Source organism: Rhinolophus sinicus, chromosome 8 (assembly GCF_057876585.1).
Source record: "Rhinolophus sinicus isolate RSI-liver-muscle chromosome 8, RSI-T2T, whole genome shotgun sequence".
Lineage (NCBI taxonomy): Eukaryota > Metazoa > Chordata > Mammalia > Chiroptera > Rhinolophidae > Rhinolophus > Rhinolophus sinicus.
This window is the reverse complement of record NC_142508.1, coordinates 61,327,717-61,343,665: the sequence shown is the minus strand read 5'-3', so window position 1 is coordinate 61,343,665 and position 15,949 is coordinate 61,327,717. Positions and strand designations below refer to the sequence as shown.

The 15,949-nt window shown below is 39.3% G+C and overlaps 1 protein-coding gene across 3 annotated transcripts in view; it reads left to right on the top strand.

Moving 5' to 3' along the window:
* The window catches only part of HYDIN (HYDIN axonemal central pair apparatus protein), a 289,372-nt gene that overhangs the window by 51,903 nt on the left and 221,520 nt on the right, over window positions 1-15,949 (top strand). For all 3 annotated transcript variants that reach the window (XR_016022033.1, XM_088800246.1, XM_019757602.3), the window contains exons 8-9: window positions 3,110-3,311; window positions 7,735-7,918. Coding sequence is in view for 2 of the 3 variants with exons in the window: in XM_088800246.1 (XP_088656372.1) it covers window positions 3,110-3,311; window positions 7,735-7,918 (386 nt within the window). In the remaining variant the exon portion in view is untranslated. The remainder of the gene's footprint in view (window positions 1-3,109; window positions 3,312-7,734; window positions 7,919-15,949) is intronic.

The following is a 15,949-nucleotide window of genomic DNA, read 5'->3' as shown; positions in this document are numbered from 1 at the left end:
ATTGTGCATTTCCCATGTATTTTTTATTTCTCCATACTGCCTTTTGTATTTTCTGAGCCATCTTTAAAATTAATAAAATTCTCTTATTAAGTATATTCTTAGAGTTTTAAAAATTTAGGTTATTTTATTTCTACAAGAGCCTCGAGTGTGGTTTTTCAAATTTTCTAGTTTTTTTTTTTTAAAGGGACAATTTTTTAATTCTATTTTATTGGGGAACAGTGTGTTTCTCCAGGGCCCATCAGCTCCAAGTTGTTGTCCTTCAATCTAGTTGTGGAGGGCACAGCTCAGCTCCAAGTCCAGTTGCCATTTTCAATCTTCAGTTGCAGGGTGCGCAGCCCACTATCCCATGTGGGAATTGAACTGGCAACCTTGTTGAGAGCTTGCGCTCTAACCAACTGAGCCATCCGGTCATCCCTCCAGGGGCTCAGCGGTAGCTCGTTGTCTTCAATCTAGTTATGAAGGGTGCAGCTCACTGACCCGTGTGGAAATCGAACCAGCAACCCTATTGTTCAGAGCTCATGCTCTAATCAATTTAGCCATCCAGCCACCCCTAGATTTTTTTTTTTTTTAATTTCCTATTCTTGAATATAGTCAAGCTCATCTTTTGTGTCTTTAAATTACATACATAGTTATTTTATAGTCTATATGTAATCTTTCTAGTATCTGATTCTTTGTGGATCTGTTTCTGTTTTTCTTGTATGTGTAGGTTCTCACTTACAGAGTTTTGTTTCCTTGCATGCCTGTTTCTGTTTGGCTATGTGCTTTTTTTGTGTTTTTTTTTTGAAAAATTTGAAACTTTGGATGCAGGTACCTTTCTCCAAAGAGAAGTGAGTTGCTTCTTCCAGACTTCTGAGGGTAAAGCTGGTCCATGATCACTAAATTCAAGGCTTGAAGTTCTCTGCAAGAGAGAGACAAATCCAGTATAATACTTAATTCTGAACTGGGGCTAGTCTACTTCTGGTTCACCCTCATCTTGAGGGTACAGTCCTTTGAGGATCAGTTTATTGTGGGGAGAGCCTCCTCCTCTTCTTCCTCCTTCTTTTTACTTAGGCTCCCCCTTATATAGGCTTGGGGCTTTGATTCCTGTCACTCCTGACCTCATAAGAATGATAGCTCAGAATGTCTAAGAGTAGCATGTCCTCAGGTCACACTTTCTTCCATGTTCATTTATCTCTTTGGGTCCTGTTCTTTCTTTAATTTTGGCCTGATAGTTTCTTACCATCATGATGGCTCTGAAGTGCCTTTAAGAAGATGTTTATTCATATTTATTTCAGATTTTTAGTTATGTTCAGCAGGAAAGTCATTTAACTTAACCTAGCTTATCATTGCTGAAAAAGGAAAATCACCCATCTTTCTTTTTAAGTAGTGCATTGAACCAGACCTACTTATGGTTGCTTTAGTTTCATTAAGGAAAAAAATCACTTTTGAAGGGAAGGTGGAAGTTGAAATGAAATGTAATTTAAAAAAAAATCTAAACTTATTTTTTAAAGCTATAAAGAAAATAATTACAAGTAGACTACATAAAGACTTAAGAACATTTATTCAGAAAGAAGTCATAAATAAATTAAAAATTCTACAGAGAATAAAATTGCAACATATATGACAAAGAGTTAACTTTTTATTATTAAAAAGGTCTACAAATCAATAAGCAAAAGATGAACTCCTCAAAAGAAAAATGACCAAGACTATATAATAGGCATCTCACAGAAAAAAAAAAGTATATATATCAATTAATACATGAAAAGATGTTCAATATCATCCATAATTAAGAATGTGTAAATTATAGTAACAATGAGTTTTTACTCATCATATTGTTCAATTTAGCTCATCAGAAAATTTAAAAGTTGACAAGAGTGCATACCTTTATTTGGGATGGAAGTACATGAAAATATTAACAGCTCTTACCTCTAAAAAACAGGCCTACAATTGAGTGAGGGGGAGGAAGACATTTTATTTTCATGGTATACACTTTTATAGTACTTGAAAATTTTACTTTATGTGTACACATTTTTAAATAAAAATTTTAAATTTTAGAGTCAAATGTTATTTTTTCTTTAAATTATGGGGAAAGTTTTGCTGTTTTCAAAATTATAGCACCTAAAGAACATTTACAATGTATACTGTTGTCAATTTACTAACTAGCTGCTTGGTGCATGCAACAGGAAATGGAGCAGAAATGTTTGTTAAAAAAATAAGGTGCAAGTGATTATGCTTCGTGCTAATTAAAACTTTAGCAGCACAGATCAACAGAACATTGATGGTATTTAACTGTTTTCTTTTTCTGTGCACTTCCTGTGACATTGCAGAGATCAGATATAGTTTGTAGGTTTGTGTCTTCTTGGAAGCAGGACCCTCATTTATACACTTAGAATTAAGGCAATTGGTGCATCTTGAATGAAGTCCAGTAGTTAAATTACTATGCTAAATAAAATTGTTCTTAACATTAAAAATTTTTAAATTATAAACATCACTTTTGCCTTTCTATTTTTGTAGTGTGTGTGTGTGTGTGTGTGTGTGTATGTGTGTGCCATTTTTGTTTTGTTTTAATTACTGTTGTTTAGGAATGTGGTTTCTTTTAAATAGTCTGTTTTCTATTCATGAAGTTATTAAAGCTTTTTTCCTGATCCCCTTTGATTGGACATAGATCCTCTCATGCTGAGCAGCTCTTCCCAGTTATACTTCGTACAGCTAATTTAAGAATCAGAAATCCAGCTCTTGCTTGAAATAGAGATGAAGCATATGGTTATAATTCTAGAATTCAGGTGCCCTCATGGTCAGGCTGTAGGATTTAAAACTATTACAAAGAAGAAAAAGTCTTGGAATAGACAATTTATATATATTTTATATATATAAAAAAATATATAACTACAACAATTTATATATTTTTTACAATGACCAAGCAAGATAGTTGGATTCCCTATAATTGCACCAAACATAATATTTAAGTTTTCTGATCATGTCTGACTTCTGGATTGATAGGGGGAAAGAATTAAATGTGTAACACTTGTACAATATTCCCTAACTTAACCTTATGGAAAAAAATAGCTTAGTAGCATCATTCTACAATAAATCTCAATGTGTGTTCCCATTGTACTTTTTAAATTTCTAGGTGAAAAAGTGTTTGTGTCGCTGTATGGAGCTGCCATAGATATGAATATAAGGCTAGACAAGAATTCTCTGATTATCGAGAAAACCTACATATCTCTCTCCAATCAGCGAACTGTAACCATTTACAACCGCAGTGACATCATTGCCCATTTCCAGTGGAAGATATTTGCTGCCCAGGGAGAAGAAGACAAAGAAAAGCACAGGTTTGTAAGACAAATCACCTATGTGCTGTCATTTGAGGGAACATAAAGCTCAGTTATTATGAAAAATCAATGACTTTTGTGGTTTTTAACCAACTCAACAATGTGAAATTTTTATAACTTGGTTCCAGTGTATGGTGTTCCTTTTTTCATTTAGAGAACTTGATTTGAGCTACATGGAGCATGATGTTGTCCATTCTCAGTTAATTCCAACCTGCTTATAATTAATTGGTAGCTAAACTACTGGATTTTAAACACCAAACATCATTCTTCACTATTCTCCCCAAAACTAATCTACTTGTCTGTAATTTATTTCATAACCCTAACCACATTGATCAGATTTCATAGGGTTTCTAAAAATAATCTTTTTTTGGTTGAGATCAGTGTGGATTTCTTTTTTTTCAGTGAAAAGCTATTTCCAGAAAATACGAAGAATGAGGAAAAAGAAGGGCTTACATATAATTGCTTTTATAGTCTCAGTTTTAGTAGCATTGCTGAATCCCTGCTAACCTTATAATTTAATAATGATTTCTTGTTGGTATCTTTAATCTTATGCTTTTTAAAGGGATACTTCAGGCAGTGGAGAAAATTAATAAAATGGAAAACCAAACTCTTTTAACTAAAATCTTTTCACTGTTACATTTTGAATATTTCTTTTTACTGAATCTACCCTTGCCTCTTTTAACCTCCTTCCAACCTCCCTAAATTAGCACTTTGGCTGCTTTCATTGGAATTTCTTTTAGCCTTTTTTATTTGCCTCCCCAATTTCATTAAAGATTAGCCCTGGGAAGCTTCAAAGCTTTGTTTAAAACTAAGTTAGTATGTGATGAAAATAAAAGTCTTAGGTCCATAGAAACCAGGCAGAAATCTCCCACTGTGCTGCCCCTAATTGAATCAGAAGGAGCTGTGACAATGACAGGACACAGTGGACCAGAAGCTTCATCATTCAGACAATGAGCTTTAATCACTGGATTGCCACTGTGCCGTCTTTAAAGAGTGAGAAAAGAAAAGCCGGTCCTGCCTAAAAACTTTAGTTTGCCTCCTAGTGTAGAAATACCAGTAGTTTAAAAAGGCAAGAGGAAACGGCTCGCCCACTGCTTCATTTGTCCTCATTCTCCAGCTGACGTGTGTACCAACAATCAGAATGGTCCAAGCAGGTTTAAAGATAAAATCGGAGGTCAGGTACGAACAAAGGAGCAGCAGTAAACGTAACATTTAAATATCCTGCTTGTCCTGTAGGCGTAATATTCTGAGGAGAATGAATACACTATCGGAGGGAAAGACAGTTGTAATTTCAACTATATGTGCGTTTGTATGGATAGGATACAATCGATAACATGCCTATGTCCAAAGAGTATTTCAGGAAGTTAATTTCAACAGTGAAACTCAAGAAAAATTCAAACCAATTGCTATCAGAGATGCTAAATTATGGAGAACATAATCTCAACCACATGTAGATGGATATTTCTTTTCTTTCCCCCCCACTCTATCTCCCCCAACCCTCACACCCTTATCCCTTTAATACTATTCTTGAATCGTATTCCGTTTCTCTTGTATTGTCTTTCTTTCACCATATCCCTTACTCTTTCTGTTAGTTCCTCTAGCAACATTTTTGTAGCAAGGGAATAATATGGGATAGCATTTTCATAACTATGATTGGAAGCCTAATTTTATTATCTAGGATCATGTCTCTCCCTTAAACAATGAACTTGAAAAGTGGTTTCAGATGGCTAAATAAGAATACCTGCATTTTCACGTTGGGTGACACATAGCAACATAACTCATGTTTCTCCAAACTGGATTGGTTCATCTAAGTGAAGAGTTTGTTGATCGTGCTACCCTTCTCCCTCTCCTCTCTCCTCTCTCCCTCTCCTTTCTCTCTCTTCTCCTTATCCTTCTCTCTCTCCCACATAGTAGTCAGCATTGGATTTATTCGCAACATTCAGGTGTAGGAAATGACATGTTTCTCTAGATAGGTCAGTTTTATTGGGCTTTGAGCCGACCACCCAGGTAGTAATAAATTTAATCTTAGTTGTGTTTGGGGAGACCTTTCCCTTCCCTAGGGTAATACTAGAATCTGAAGACTTGAGTGGTACTTGGTAAATGGGAGGAGAATCTCTAGGCCTCAGTGTATAGCAGTCATCACAGACTTGCTCAGTGTCCAGGGTCACATGGCCCATTTGAAGGTGGATGGCTCTGTCCTTTCCATGCCAAGGGTGGACATCTGGGTATTTTTCCCAGCTGTGAAGTCCATGACTTTTAGATTTTACTCTCCTCAGCATCCAGTTACCGCTACTTGGGGGTGCTGCAGAGGAGCAGGGTCTCTAGTACCTGAAGATGAGGGACATCATTACTGGTTCATTGCTACCGTACCTGAGACACAAGTCTTCCCCGTGGACTGTAGTCCATAGGCTGAACTGTACTTGATGCCTGAAAGTGATGGGCGTTGGTGGCTGCCAGACCATTTGGAAAATAGGCTAAATTCCTGGTTTTACTTAGAGAGATGGCTGGTGTGTTGGTACACTCTCTGATGAGAGGTGTCCTCGTCTGTAGAACAGGACTACCTCTGAAGCAGGAGACCATGATTATCAGCAGGACAAATGGCCCAACAATAGACTGAGGTAGCTAGAATCCCTTGTTGGAGTGAGCCCAGCTCAAGGTGCTGTTGCACGTTCCCTTTTTAGACTCTGAGCCACAGCTCTAGGTCTCTATCCGGTACCTGCCTCCCCACCCGCCCCTGCCCCCGTTTGCATTATACAGCTGATTATGTTACTGATCCAAGAGTCTCAACAGTGTGGGAGAAGAGCAGCATTTGGGAATTTGTGTTTTGTTGTCTTTTGTTTCCTGGTGCAAGGATTGAGTTAATCATATTCCTCAATTCATGGAGCATTGACGTCCTTGGTCCATACAAGGCATTTTATCCCGAAACCCCACTCCCGTTAACCTCCGAGATAAATGTAATGTTTATGAGTCCCATCATTTGTTTAATGAATCCTTCAATCTCTTATATCAAATTTACACACATTTTTTTGGGTATCATTGCTAGCACTTTGATGAACATCTTTGTAGCTGTGCTTTAATTTACTTCCATGGTTGTTTCTTTAGGATTTATTCCTAAAGATAGGTATCACAAATTCCACTCATAGGAATTAATGGTTTCCTTTCTTTCTATGGACTGAGCTCTCGTTAATTTGTGCTGCTCTGCCCGGCAGTATAAAGGGATTGCTGCTCTCGTTACCTTGGACACTGCTTCCCAAATAGCAATAAAAAGGAAGCACAGAATGCTTTCTTCCTTGGAACCAGAACACACTGAATCTATTTCTTCGGCATCTTTATGCTGTGTGGCCAAAGGAAGCTGAATGCTAAAGTTATTAAAAAGAGTTATAAAACATTGATGAACATATGGTTTGTATGAAGTCATTTAGAAAATGTTGGGCCAGGGACAGGAATTCGGTGAGCCTAGGCTCTCACTGAGAGAGCTAAATAATTTGTGTCTCATCATTGGTAATACCGTAAAATGCTGGGTAAATGGTCATATGCCCTGGGAGGAGATAAAATTCAGTCTTCAAAATTCAGATGAAGTAACTGGTACCAGGAGTAATGTGAACACACCTTCGGTGAGGGCAGTGAGTACAGGGGCTGGGGAAGGCTGCTTTCCTTGCTTATCACAAGGGATCTGAAGAGCTAGAAAGAGTAAAAAGGTGTCGTCTTTGGTTTAGTTTGAGCATTGTGTCAGCTTGACAGCTCGGTAATCGCCTATGGTTGACACAGGGAGAAAACTGGTATTTATTGAGCACCTGCTTTGTCCCAGGAATGGCACCAGGTCCTTGATCACATTTAATCCTCAATACATCTTTATGACGGAAGAGCTCCTGTTATTTCTATTTTACAGGTGAAGACACTGAGGCTTAGAGGAAACGAGTAACTCCGCAAGTCAAAGAGCTAGTAAATAGATAGTAGAATCACTATCCAAACCTAGTCCTGGCTGGTTCTAGATTCTGTTCTCCAGGTACTTTAACAGCTAAGAAAGAATTAAAGCTAAGCAAGTTTAAAGGAAATAAAATTGTCCTTGAAGTGTGAGAGGCAGGATAGATGTTAAGTATTTAAAAAGCAATCTGGAAACACAATTACCTAAAATGAAATATTGTCCAAATATCCATGAGAGCTCAGGAGCAAGCAAGGACATTGAGAAGGACAGGAAGCCCAGGAGGACTTCTTGAAGGAAGTGACCAAAGAGGAAATTGAGGCTCTTGAGACGTTAAAGTACAAGATCATTCAGCTAGTATGTTACAGACTCAGGGCAAGGAGGGACGAGCACAGGGTGATGGGGAAAGACTATTCCCAGAATGGTGGACTGCAGGGGAGCCCTTTATAGTGTTTTTCAGGGGAGTACCAAATGAATCTCACATTTCCTGTTTTTCTTTAGGGTCTGTGATCATCTACTCAAAGAGGAAAAGAACGAGACTGATGAGTTTCTTGAAGAGTGTGTTACTGATCCTTCCCTCCGAGAACAGCTTTCCATTCTCTCCCGCACCTTTGAGAATCAGAGGAGGCTCATTCAGGCAAACGGCGTGCTCTTCCTGAATAACGTTTTCACAATTGAGCCCCTGGTGAGCACATATGTACAGTCTGACATACAATAAACGTAAGTGGGAGTGCAGGGTTTACTGTGATGGGAGTGTTTACTCTGGGATGGACACAGTGCGTTCTGAGACCATACAGATTCCATCTGAAGAGCCTCGTCCTCATTATATGAGACAGTGAATGGGGGTTAAAGGTAAGCCTGCTCATAGGTTATGTTTATAGTCACACTTGCTATGCACCAGTCACTGCTGAACACTTTGTATGCATTCCCCAATTTATCTTATCCGTGTATATATTATCAGTTATAATCGGTCCCCCATTCTATAGATGAGGAAATTGAGATTTAGAGAAATTTGCTAACTATTCAAGGCTAAACGGTCAGTGTCAGTAGTTAGAAATTTATCCTTGATGAGCCTGTCTCTAGAGCAGGGTTTCTCAAGCTCTGCATTATTGACATTTGGGGCTGGGTAATTCTTTGTCCCGTGCCCTGTAGGATGTTTAATAGCATCCTGACCTTAGTCCAGCAGATGCTAGTTGTGACCATCAAAACTGGCTCTGCACATTGCCACATTTCCCCTGGTGGGCAAAATTGCTTGCTTGAGAACTACTTTGTCCTTAATTCACTCAGTAAATACTTATTGACTGCATGTTCTATGCCAGGCACTCTGTGTGTACCAGGCCTCGGGGAACAACGCAGACATAGTCCTCGACCTCATGGGCTATCTAGTGAAAGTGGAACCAGAGTTAATACAGGGCCTGTCTGATTCCACAGAGCAAACTCTGACCACTCTGCCCCACTGTCTCAAATGAAAGTAGCCAGCATCTTCTGTATTTACTGTGTGCGAGGCGCTGTGCATTAGCTCACTGAGCAAGTGTAGAGTGATGTGAGGATAAGGAAAGCAATAGGAGTTGAGAAAGCCCAGCAGCTACGAATAGTTAGAGCTGCTGGGTTGTTACCATTCAAACCAGTTGGAGAGAAGACATGGGGACAAGGACACATTGGAATACGAGGTCACTTGTGGGAAATGCCACTGACTTGTGGAGATCTGTTTTCCTTAGGTCTGCACCTCCAAATTGTTATTGAAGGATAGATATAACATAGAAAAGGGATTCCGTGGATAAATACGTTTCAGAAACACTGGGTTCAGTATTGTCTGAAATTCTCTGTAAGGCTTCTAAAAGTCTTTAGTATGATCCTGTGCCTTGCAAATCTCAGAGGGAGGCTTCGCTTGGAGATCTTCGGGACTATTCTGTGGGAATCACTGGTGAAGACAGTCAGTACAGTGGTTCAAAGACTGAGGTGATGGTCATAGACGAAGAAGTTAGAGAAGGCTTCTTGCGAGCAGAGCCTTAACTGGGTCTGGCAGTGTGGGACTTTTGGAAAACCAAGTTGGGGATGTGCACGGCATGGCCCACTCAAGGCTCCATGAGTGGATCAGTTTGTTTGAAATAAAGGGTTCATGTAGGGAAGTTGCAGAAGTCAGCTGAGGCTGAATCTTCTGTCACATCAGAAGACTGTCCGGGTCTCAGTTGAGTAAAGGGATCTTCAGATATGATGGCTTAGACCAGCAAGAGGTTAAGGCTAAAAGATGAACATGTAGTCTTAGAAGGACAGCAAAGATACCAGTTAAGCCCAAAGATGTTGAAAAGATCAGGAAGGCATTACAAGTGCAAGCAAGCAAGCAGCCGAGCGGGCGGCGGCTGGGAGGAGTAATCAGTCATGGCAGTCTTAGACGTGCCGGCGAGGTCCAGGGTGTAGACAGTTCAAGATGCCTCCCAGCCGGTACTGGAGATCCAGGCTGGTGACTACTGTCTTGTTTCTCATATCCTCTAGGAGTGGATGACTTAGAGATGGCAAACATTGGGGGTCAGGAGGAGGTGGGAACCCATGGCAAGTCTTGTCCATATCCAGCCCAGAAGTAGAAAGACTAGGTCATTCTCAGATATTCTTCTCCTCATGCTCCCTTCCATAACCTGAAGCTTCTTGATAGAGATATATGTGTATTAAAAGAAAGCATTTAATATGATTGATTTTGCCTTCTAGACAGGAACTGAATTAGGCATTCTTATAAGGCATCTTTACACCATTAGGAAGAAAAGCATATTTTAAAACAGTGATACACAGAAATTGTATCTTTTACATAAATGAGACTAATTTCGTTTATATAGCGTGAAAAAAATCACAGCCATAGGAAGGGGATAGTATTCGCTTAGAGTATACGTGATGTTTATAGTATCTGTGATGATTTTGTCTTTTCTGTACACTGTTCAGGTTTTCTTCTCATAATAGTATTCATTAGCTGGTTCTTGACAATTTTTGCAAAATGAAAATGAAGGCATGAAACTCTCCTGGTGTCTTCCTAAAGTTATTCTGGTCAAAACAGCAGAACTCAAGTGTCAATTGTAGTGAATTATTTATTGATGTTAAATCTCCTTTTTTTCCCCTACTTAAAGATCCTGATAGTTTTATAGAAATACAGTTCTTGTGAGTATAATATAATCTTACCTTGTAAATTACTTTTGAAGGTATTTTATGGGAAAAATTCTGCCATTTCATTAGTTTCTTGACCCAAATGTGAACAATAGGTGTTTTCCATTGTTGAGATTTTTGTTTTCTGGTACAGGTAAATAAATGCTCTAGTAGTTTTAAATGAGAGAGTTGGGAAAGGATTTATGGAAGAGATGAGAACTGAACTGTATATTAGAGGACGGGTAAGATTTAATTAAGTGGAAAGGAAGGAGAATGTTTCCACTTGGAGAAACCATGAAAATAAACAAAAAAGGAAAACTGTTAGTTTCATGGAATATTCCATAGCAATAAAATTACTGGTTTTTCTGAAAGAGGCAGTCATGGAGACTGTAACAAATAAGACTGGGAAGGAGAGTAGAGGCAATCTGGGCTGCCTGGTCAACCTGTTGTGCTATAACCTACAGGCTATTGTCTCCCACAGTGTATTTCTACAAACACTAGATCTGAGGGGAGGTAATGTGTGTTCCTTGGCAAAAGGAAGTTCTATGGTCAAATAAGTTTGGGAAATACTGGTTCAAGGGAAGGTAATTCTCCAAGTGGTAGAATGCAAGCAGTATTTCTCCATGGCCAAGGGTATGCCAAGGGTATCTGAGACTCTTGACAGGCTCTAGACAGGCTCAGAGCAAGAGCAGGAGCCAGGAGCATGATGTGTTTAGAAATATTATCCTAGTAGCCACGTGTGGATCAAGTCAGAGGAGGGTGGATAGAAAGTGGGAGGGTGGGTTCAGGTCAGGTAGGGGAAATGTGCGTGTGCAGGGAGCCTCAGGGAGACTGAACATCTCTGCAGGCAAGTTCAGGGTGATGTGTAAGGGTGACGCTGACCTGGATGGTCGGCCTGGTGATGGTTGGAAAGCAAAGGAAATGGCAGATGTGAGAGATGTTCATAAGAAAGGCAATAAAGTGCTTTTTATTGACTGGTCATTTTATTGACTAGACATGGAAAGGAATCATGTGTCTCCTCAGAATCTGAACTAGAGTGGCTGGGAGAATTATGATGTCTTTGATAGAAATTAACGAGTCAGGAGTTCCTAGCTTTGCCAATAACAAATGTGACCTTAAACAAGCCATTTGATCTCTCTTGGCTTTGGTTGCCTTGTACACAAAATAAGGATTTTTTTTTTTTGAAGGTAGGACACTTGGATCCTTTTTGATTCATAAATTATGATTCTCCAGTTTGGGAACGGACTCCAAGCTCCTTAAGGTTAAGGAGTGCGGTGACCTCATCTCTGCCCCAGGCCTACCGCAGTGCCAATTAATGGAGGAGGGGAGAAGGGAGGGAGGGAGGAAGGGAGCAAAGGAGGGAGATCAGTTCATGATGATGAGTTCAGTTCTGAACACGTTGAATTTGAAATGATAATAGTTGTCCAAAAAGTTCTGGAAATGTAGTAATAAACTTGTGGGAGGGCAATTACTGTAGGACTGGAGGTAAGATATGTGAGAATCTGAATAGAGGACTTCACTGAAGGCATGAAAAGCAGATGGAAGTTCTAAGAGCAAAGCAAAGAAGGAAAATTGCAGAGCCCAAGACAGCCCCCAGGTGCTCACCGTTAGAGACCCTGAGACGCTGGGGTGAATTCCAGAGAAAGACAGCTACGCGGAGAACCAGCCAGCGCAGAGCTCATCTCCCTTTCTTCCATATCTTTCTCTCCTTTATGGTGGGTTCATCACCATTTTCTACTGAAAGTCTCTTCTGAATCTTGCTCACGTATCATATCAGTTATGCCAAAGCCACTATTTAATTTCTGACAGTTGAGCTGTGCATCAGCAGTTAGTTTTTTTTTTTTTAGTGTGATTCCTTTTAATTAGCTTCTTGATATGAATTGAGTTCACAGTAGAAGCAGAGAGGATTAAAACCACACAGTGTCACCTACTGATCTAACAATCAGTTCCTAATTGATATCCTGTTCAAAAGATAAAAATAAAACGAAAGGTTGATTGAAGGCTTAGAGACCACTTTGTTTTCTGATAAGCTCTTCAGCCTCTGTGTCCACTGAGGAAGGTCATTGTCTTCAAATGAGGTAAACTTAAAAAGGAAAAAAACCCAACCTTTACCTTAGTGTCTGAAAAGAAAGAAGAAATGATATGCTTATTTTCTCAGGCCTATGTCAAAATACCTTGGTTCTTCAAATGAGTCAGCTGAAACAATGTTCGAATGTTCTTTTAGCCCTTATTGTGTTCTCTGCATTTCGTGTGTTTTATGGCAATGTTATTCGTATTTCAGAGGTCCTTTCAATTTAAAGCAAGTAGATTCAAGATCAAGAGTTCAGTCACTGTCCCTAAAATGCCCAGAGGTGGTGATGGGTTTGAATTTAATCACATTTTATTTATATAATCATGTGAGAAGTAATGTGACTCAATGCTAGAAGAATGACTGACCAAAACTCTAGAACTGAAAGTTCTTACTCTGTTCTACAACCTGTTCACCACTTGGCCTCTGGTTCGTCCCATCTTCTTGGCTCACTTTTTCTCATCATGCTCATTGCATACTGTTGCCATGGGGTCTGTTTTTCAAACCTTGCAGAGTTATGCTGGGTGTCTTGAGTGCCGATGTTGTTGCAGAGTGCAAAGGTGGGAGCTTGTCTTTTGAGAGATCCAAGAGGTGTTCATTCTCCATGAAAGGTGTTACACAAGGACCCAGCGTGACCACAGGGAGAAGGCAGCCCTGGGTAGATATAGGACAGTGGTCTGGAAGGATTTTTTTTTAGCTTTAATAATTTATTGATATTCTAGTAGTAACCATAACTGTTGTTCTGGTCATTAAAACGTGTGGTATATTCCTACTATTTATGTCAAGTTCCTTGTGTCGATTCTTTTGATAACATCTTGGAGCATTAATGTAACTAGCCAAAAATTTTCCATTTATTCCTTACCTAGGGAAGGTACTGCGTTCTGTAGAATGTTGATCATTTCTCAAGCCACCTGTTTCTGTATAGTTTTTTCCCCCTTTGAAGAAGAATTGTAAAATCGAGTCTATTATGCATGTTTTGTGCCTTCCAGAAAAGCAAGTGGAATTGACTACTTTCAGAAATATAATATTCTATTTTACTAGATGGACTCTGACTATACAGAATTTTGACAGTCTCATTTTGTTATATCCTCTCCTTAGGTCTCTTGGGTACCCTGAGTGAGAGAGATTCAAAGACAGAAAACACGGTTCTGAGAATTGAGAAGCTGAAGAATATCCCAGGGCAAAAAGAGAGAATTAAACTTTTGATTTCCATGGGCGTGTAAGAGCCCTCTGAGAAATCACAGCACAGATGTGCTGGCCTTGTTTCTGAACTCTGCTACTGCCGGCTCAGGTCACACTTTTAAGATGCAGCAATTTTCTGAATATTGAACAGTTGATATTTTCTTAAAAAGAAAGGTCTGAGAATTTAAAGATATTTGCCCGAACTAGGCCTAGCTGATTGACTGACATCGGCAAGCAGGGAAAGCATTTCTGCTTCTGTTAGCAAGTGTCTTTTCCATAAAAGAAAAATTGATCTAGGAAAGCCTCAGCTTAATTTAACTAAGCCTTAGAAAGGGAGAGAAACTTGATAATTTCTTTATTACCATGTAAGTAATAGTAAACCATGCTTTGTTGTCACCTAAGCCTGCAGAAAACATGTGGTTCAGCAATTCCGACTTTGAAAGCACAGCTCAAATTTAGTTTACTTTATTTTTCCCAAATCTGCATAGCATGTGAGCTCAGCAGAACCAGGTTGGGTGGAAGCCCAGATGGCTACCAAAGAGGAAAGATCTAGCTTTGTACTGCAAACCCCTTCCACTTCTTGCACCATTAGCCGTGAGTCACATTGCAAACATGTGGGAGCTGACTCCTTGGAAATGGACACCAGAAAGGAGAAAGGAGGACAGGGACAGGGATCTGCTGAGAGCAACTGTCCTTGACAAGTCACAGCTCTTCCATCAGTACGGTTTTCCCATTCTTTAGCCTCCCTGTATTATTGTTTGTCCTCTCAGATCTTTGTGCTCCGCCAAACCTTTTCCAATTGTACTGGCACATTCATTATTGTATTAGAGAACCAGTGTAGGTGGAGGAAGACCTAAGGAAGTCTTAGAAACAGCAAGGTTCCTCATGGCTCGTTAAATGAGTTAACACCCTTCCTTGCTGGAAGAGACACAAATCTCTTCTCGCCAGAGAAAGGCATGAACCTCGCACACAACTACCTCAGCTCTGTAAAACCCCGCTGGAATTTTCACTGTATTCACCTTATATGGGTTAGAGTGCTGCACCCAAGATAGAGCACACCTTTTGTGAAACTTCCTCTGACAGGTGACCAAATCTTAGACCCCTCTCTGAGAAAATTTGCTGGTCATTATTTTGAGAATCAATGCTTTACTAAATTTAGTTTCTTGTCCGAGGAGATATAATGGAGTAGAAAAGTCTCCTTGCATGCCTGTGCCAATTGGATCTTTTCTCTCAATGATAATTAGGATAGTTTATCTTCAATTTTTTAGCTTCCACTTTTTTTTCTATTTCTCTTTGAGCTAACTTGTATTTGCTTGAGTGATGATAAAGAGAGCTATAATTTGGGTGGCCGGTTGGCTCAGTTAGTTGGAGCACGGTGTTCTTGGCAAGAGTTGCTGGTTCGATCCCTGCATGGGCCACTGTGAGCTGCGTCCTCACAACTAGATTGAAACAACTACTTGACTTGGAGCTGATGGGTCCTGGAAAGACACACTTAAAATAAAAATTAAAAACAAAGTTTAAAAAAAAAGAGCTATAATTTTTCTCATTTATCTGGAAGGTTCTAGAAGAACAGTTGTGTGAGTATTGAAACAGATTATAACTTCTAACCAGTGCTTCTTTTTTTTCTGAGTGATAAAAATTTGACTTTAAGATGTTTTTATTTCCCAAGAGAAATTCTTTAAATTTTCCTTAAATATGATGATAGCTGAAAATATTTATTTATGTAGTCAAAAATATTTCCACTTTGGTAGAACACGATGGAATTCATACACATGATAGCTGCTCTTGAAGTCATTATTCACTGATCTTGTTCGGCGCTAACTGGACCTGGCCCAACCAGGATAACTTGAAAAAGATCTACGAATGCATTTCTCAAGAGCGCAAAATACTAATGTCTGTGTCATCCAAAAGAACTTCCTGTGAGTCACCTTCCAAGATACCTGAACATATGAGCATGCAAAGTGTCCTATTATGTTCGCCAGACAGGAATACCAGGTCATGCTGTCTTCATCGAAATCTGTTTATCAGTTGTAGTGTTTTTAAATTTCTTCTGGCATTTTTTTATAATTTGAGAGAGTTGAGGTCTGACCTTTTATTATAATTGCAGTGGCATTCGAGATGTTAAAGAAAAAAATATTATCAAGACCCAGCTCTGCCACTTACTATTGGTGTGGTATTGGGTGAGATATTTAACTTCTCTTTGCCTTGGTTTTCTCATCTTGAAAATGGGGATAATACTTCACCAGTTTGTAAAGATTGAACTAGATAATGTTAATGTATACCAGCCCTTAACACAGTGCTGGGAACATGAGCTCTCAGTTAATGGTTGCAAATATT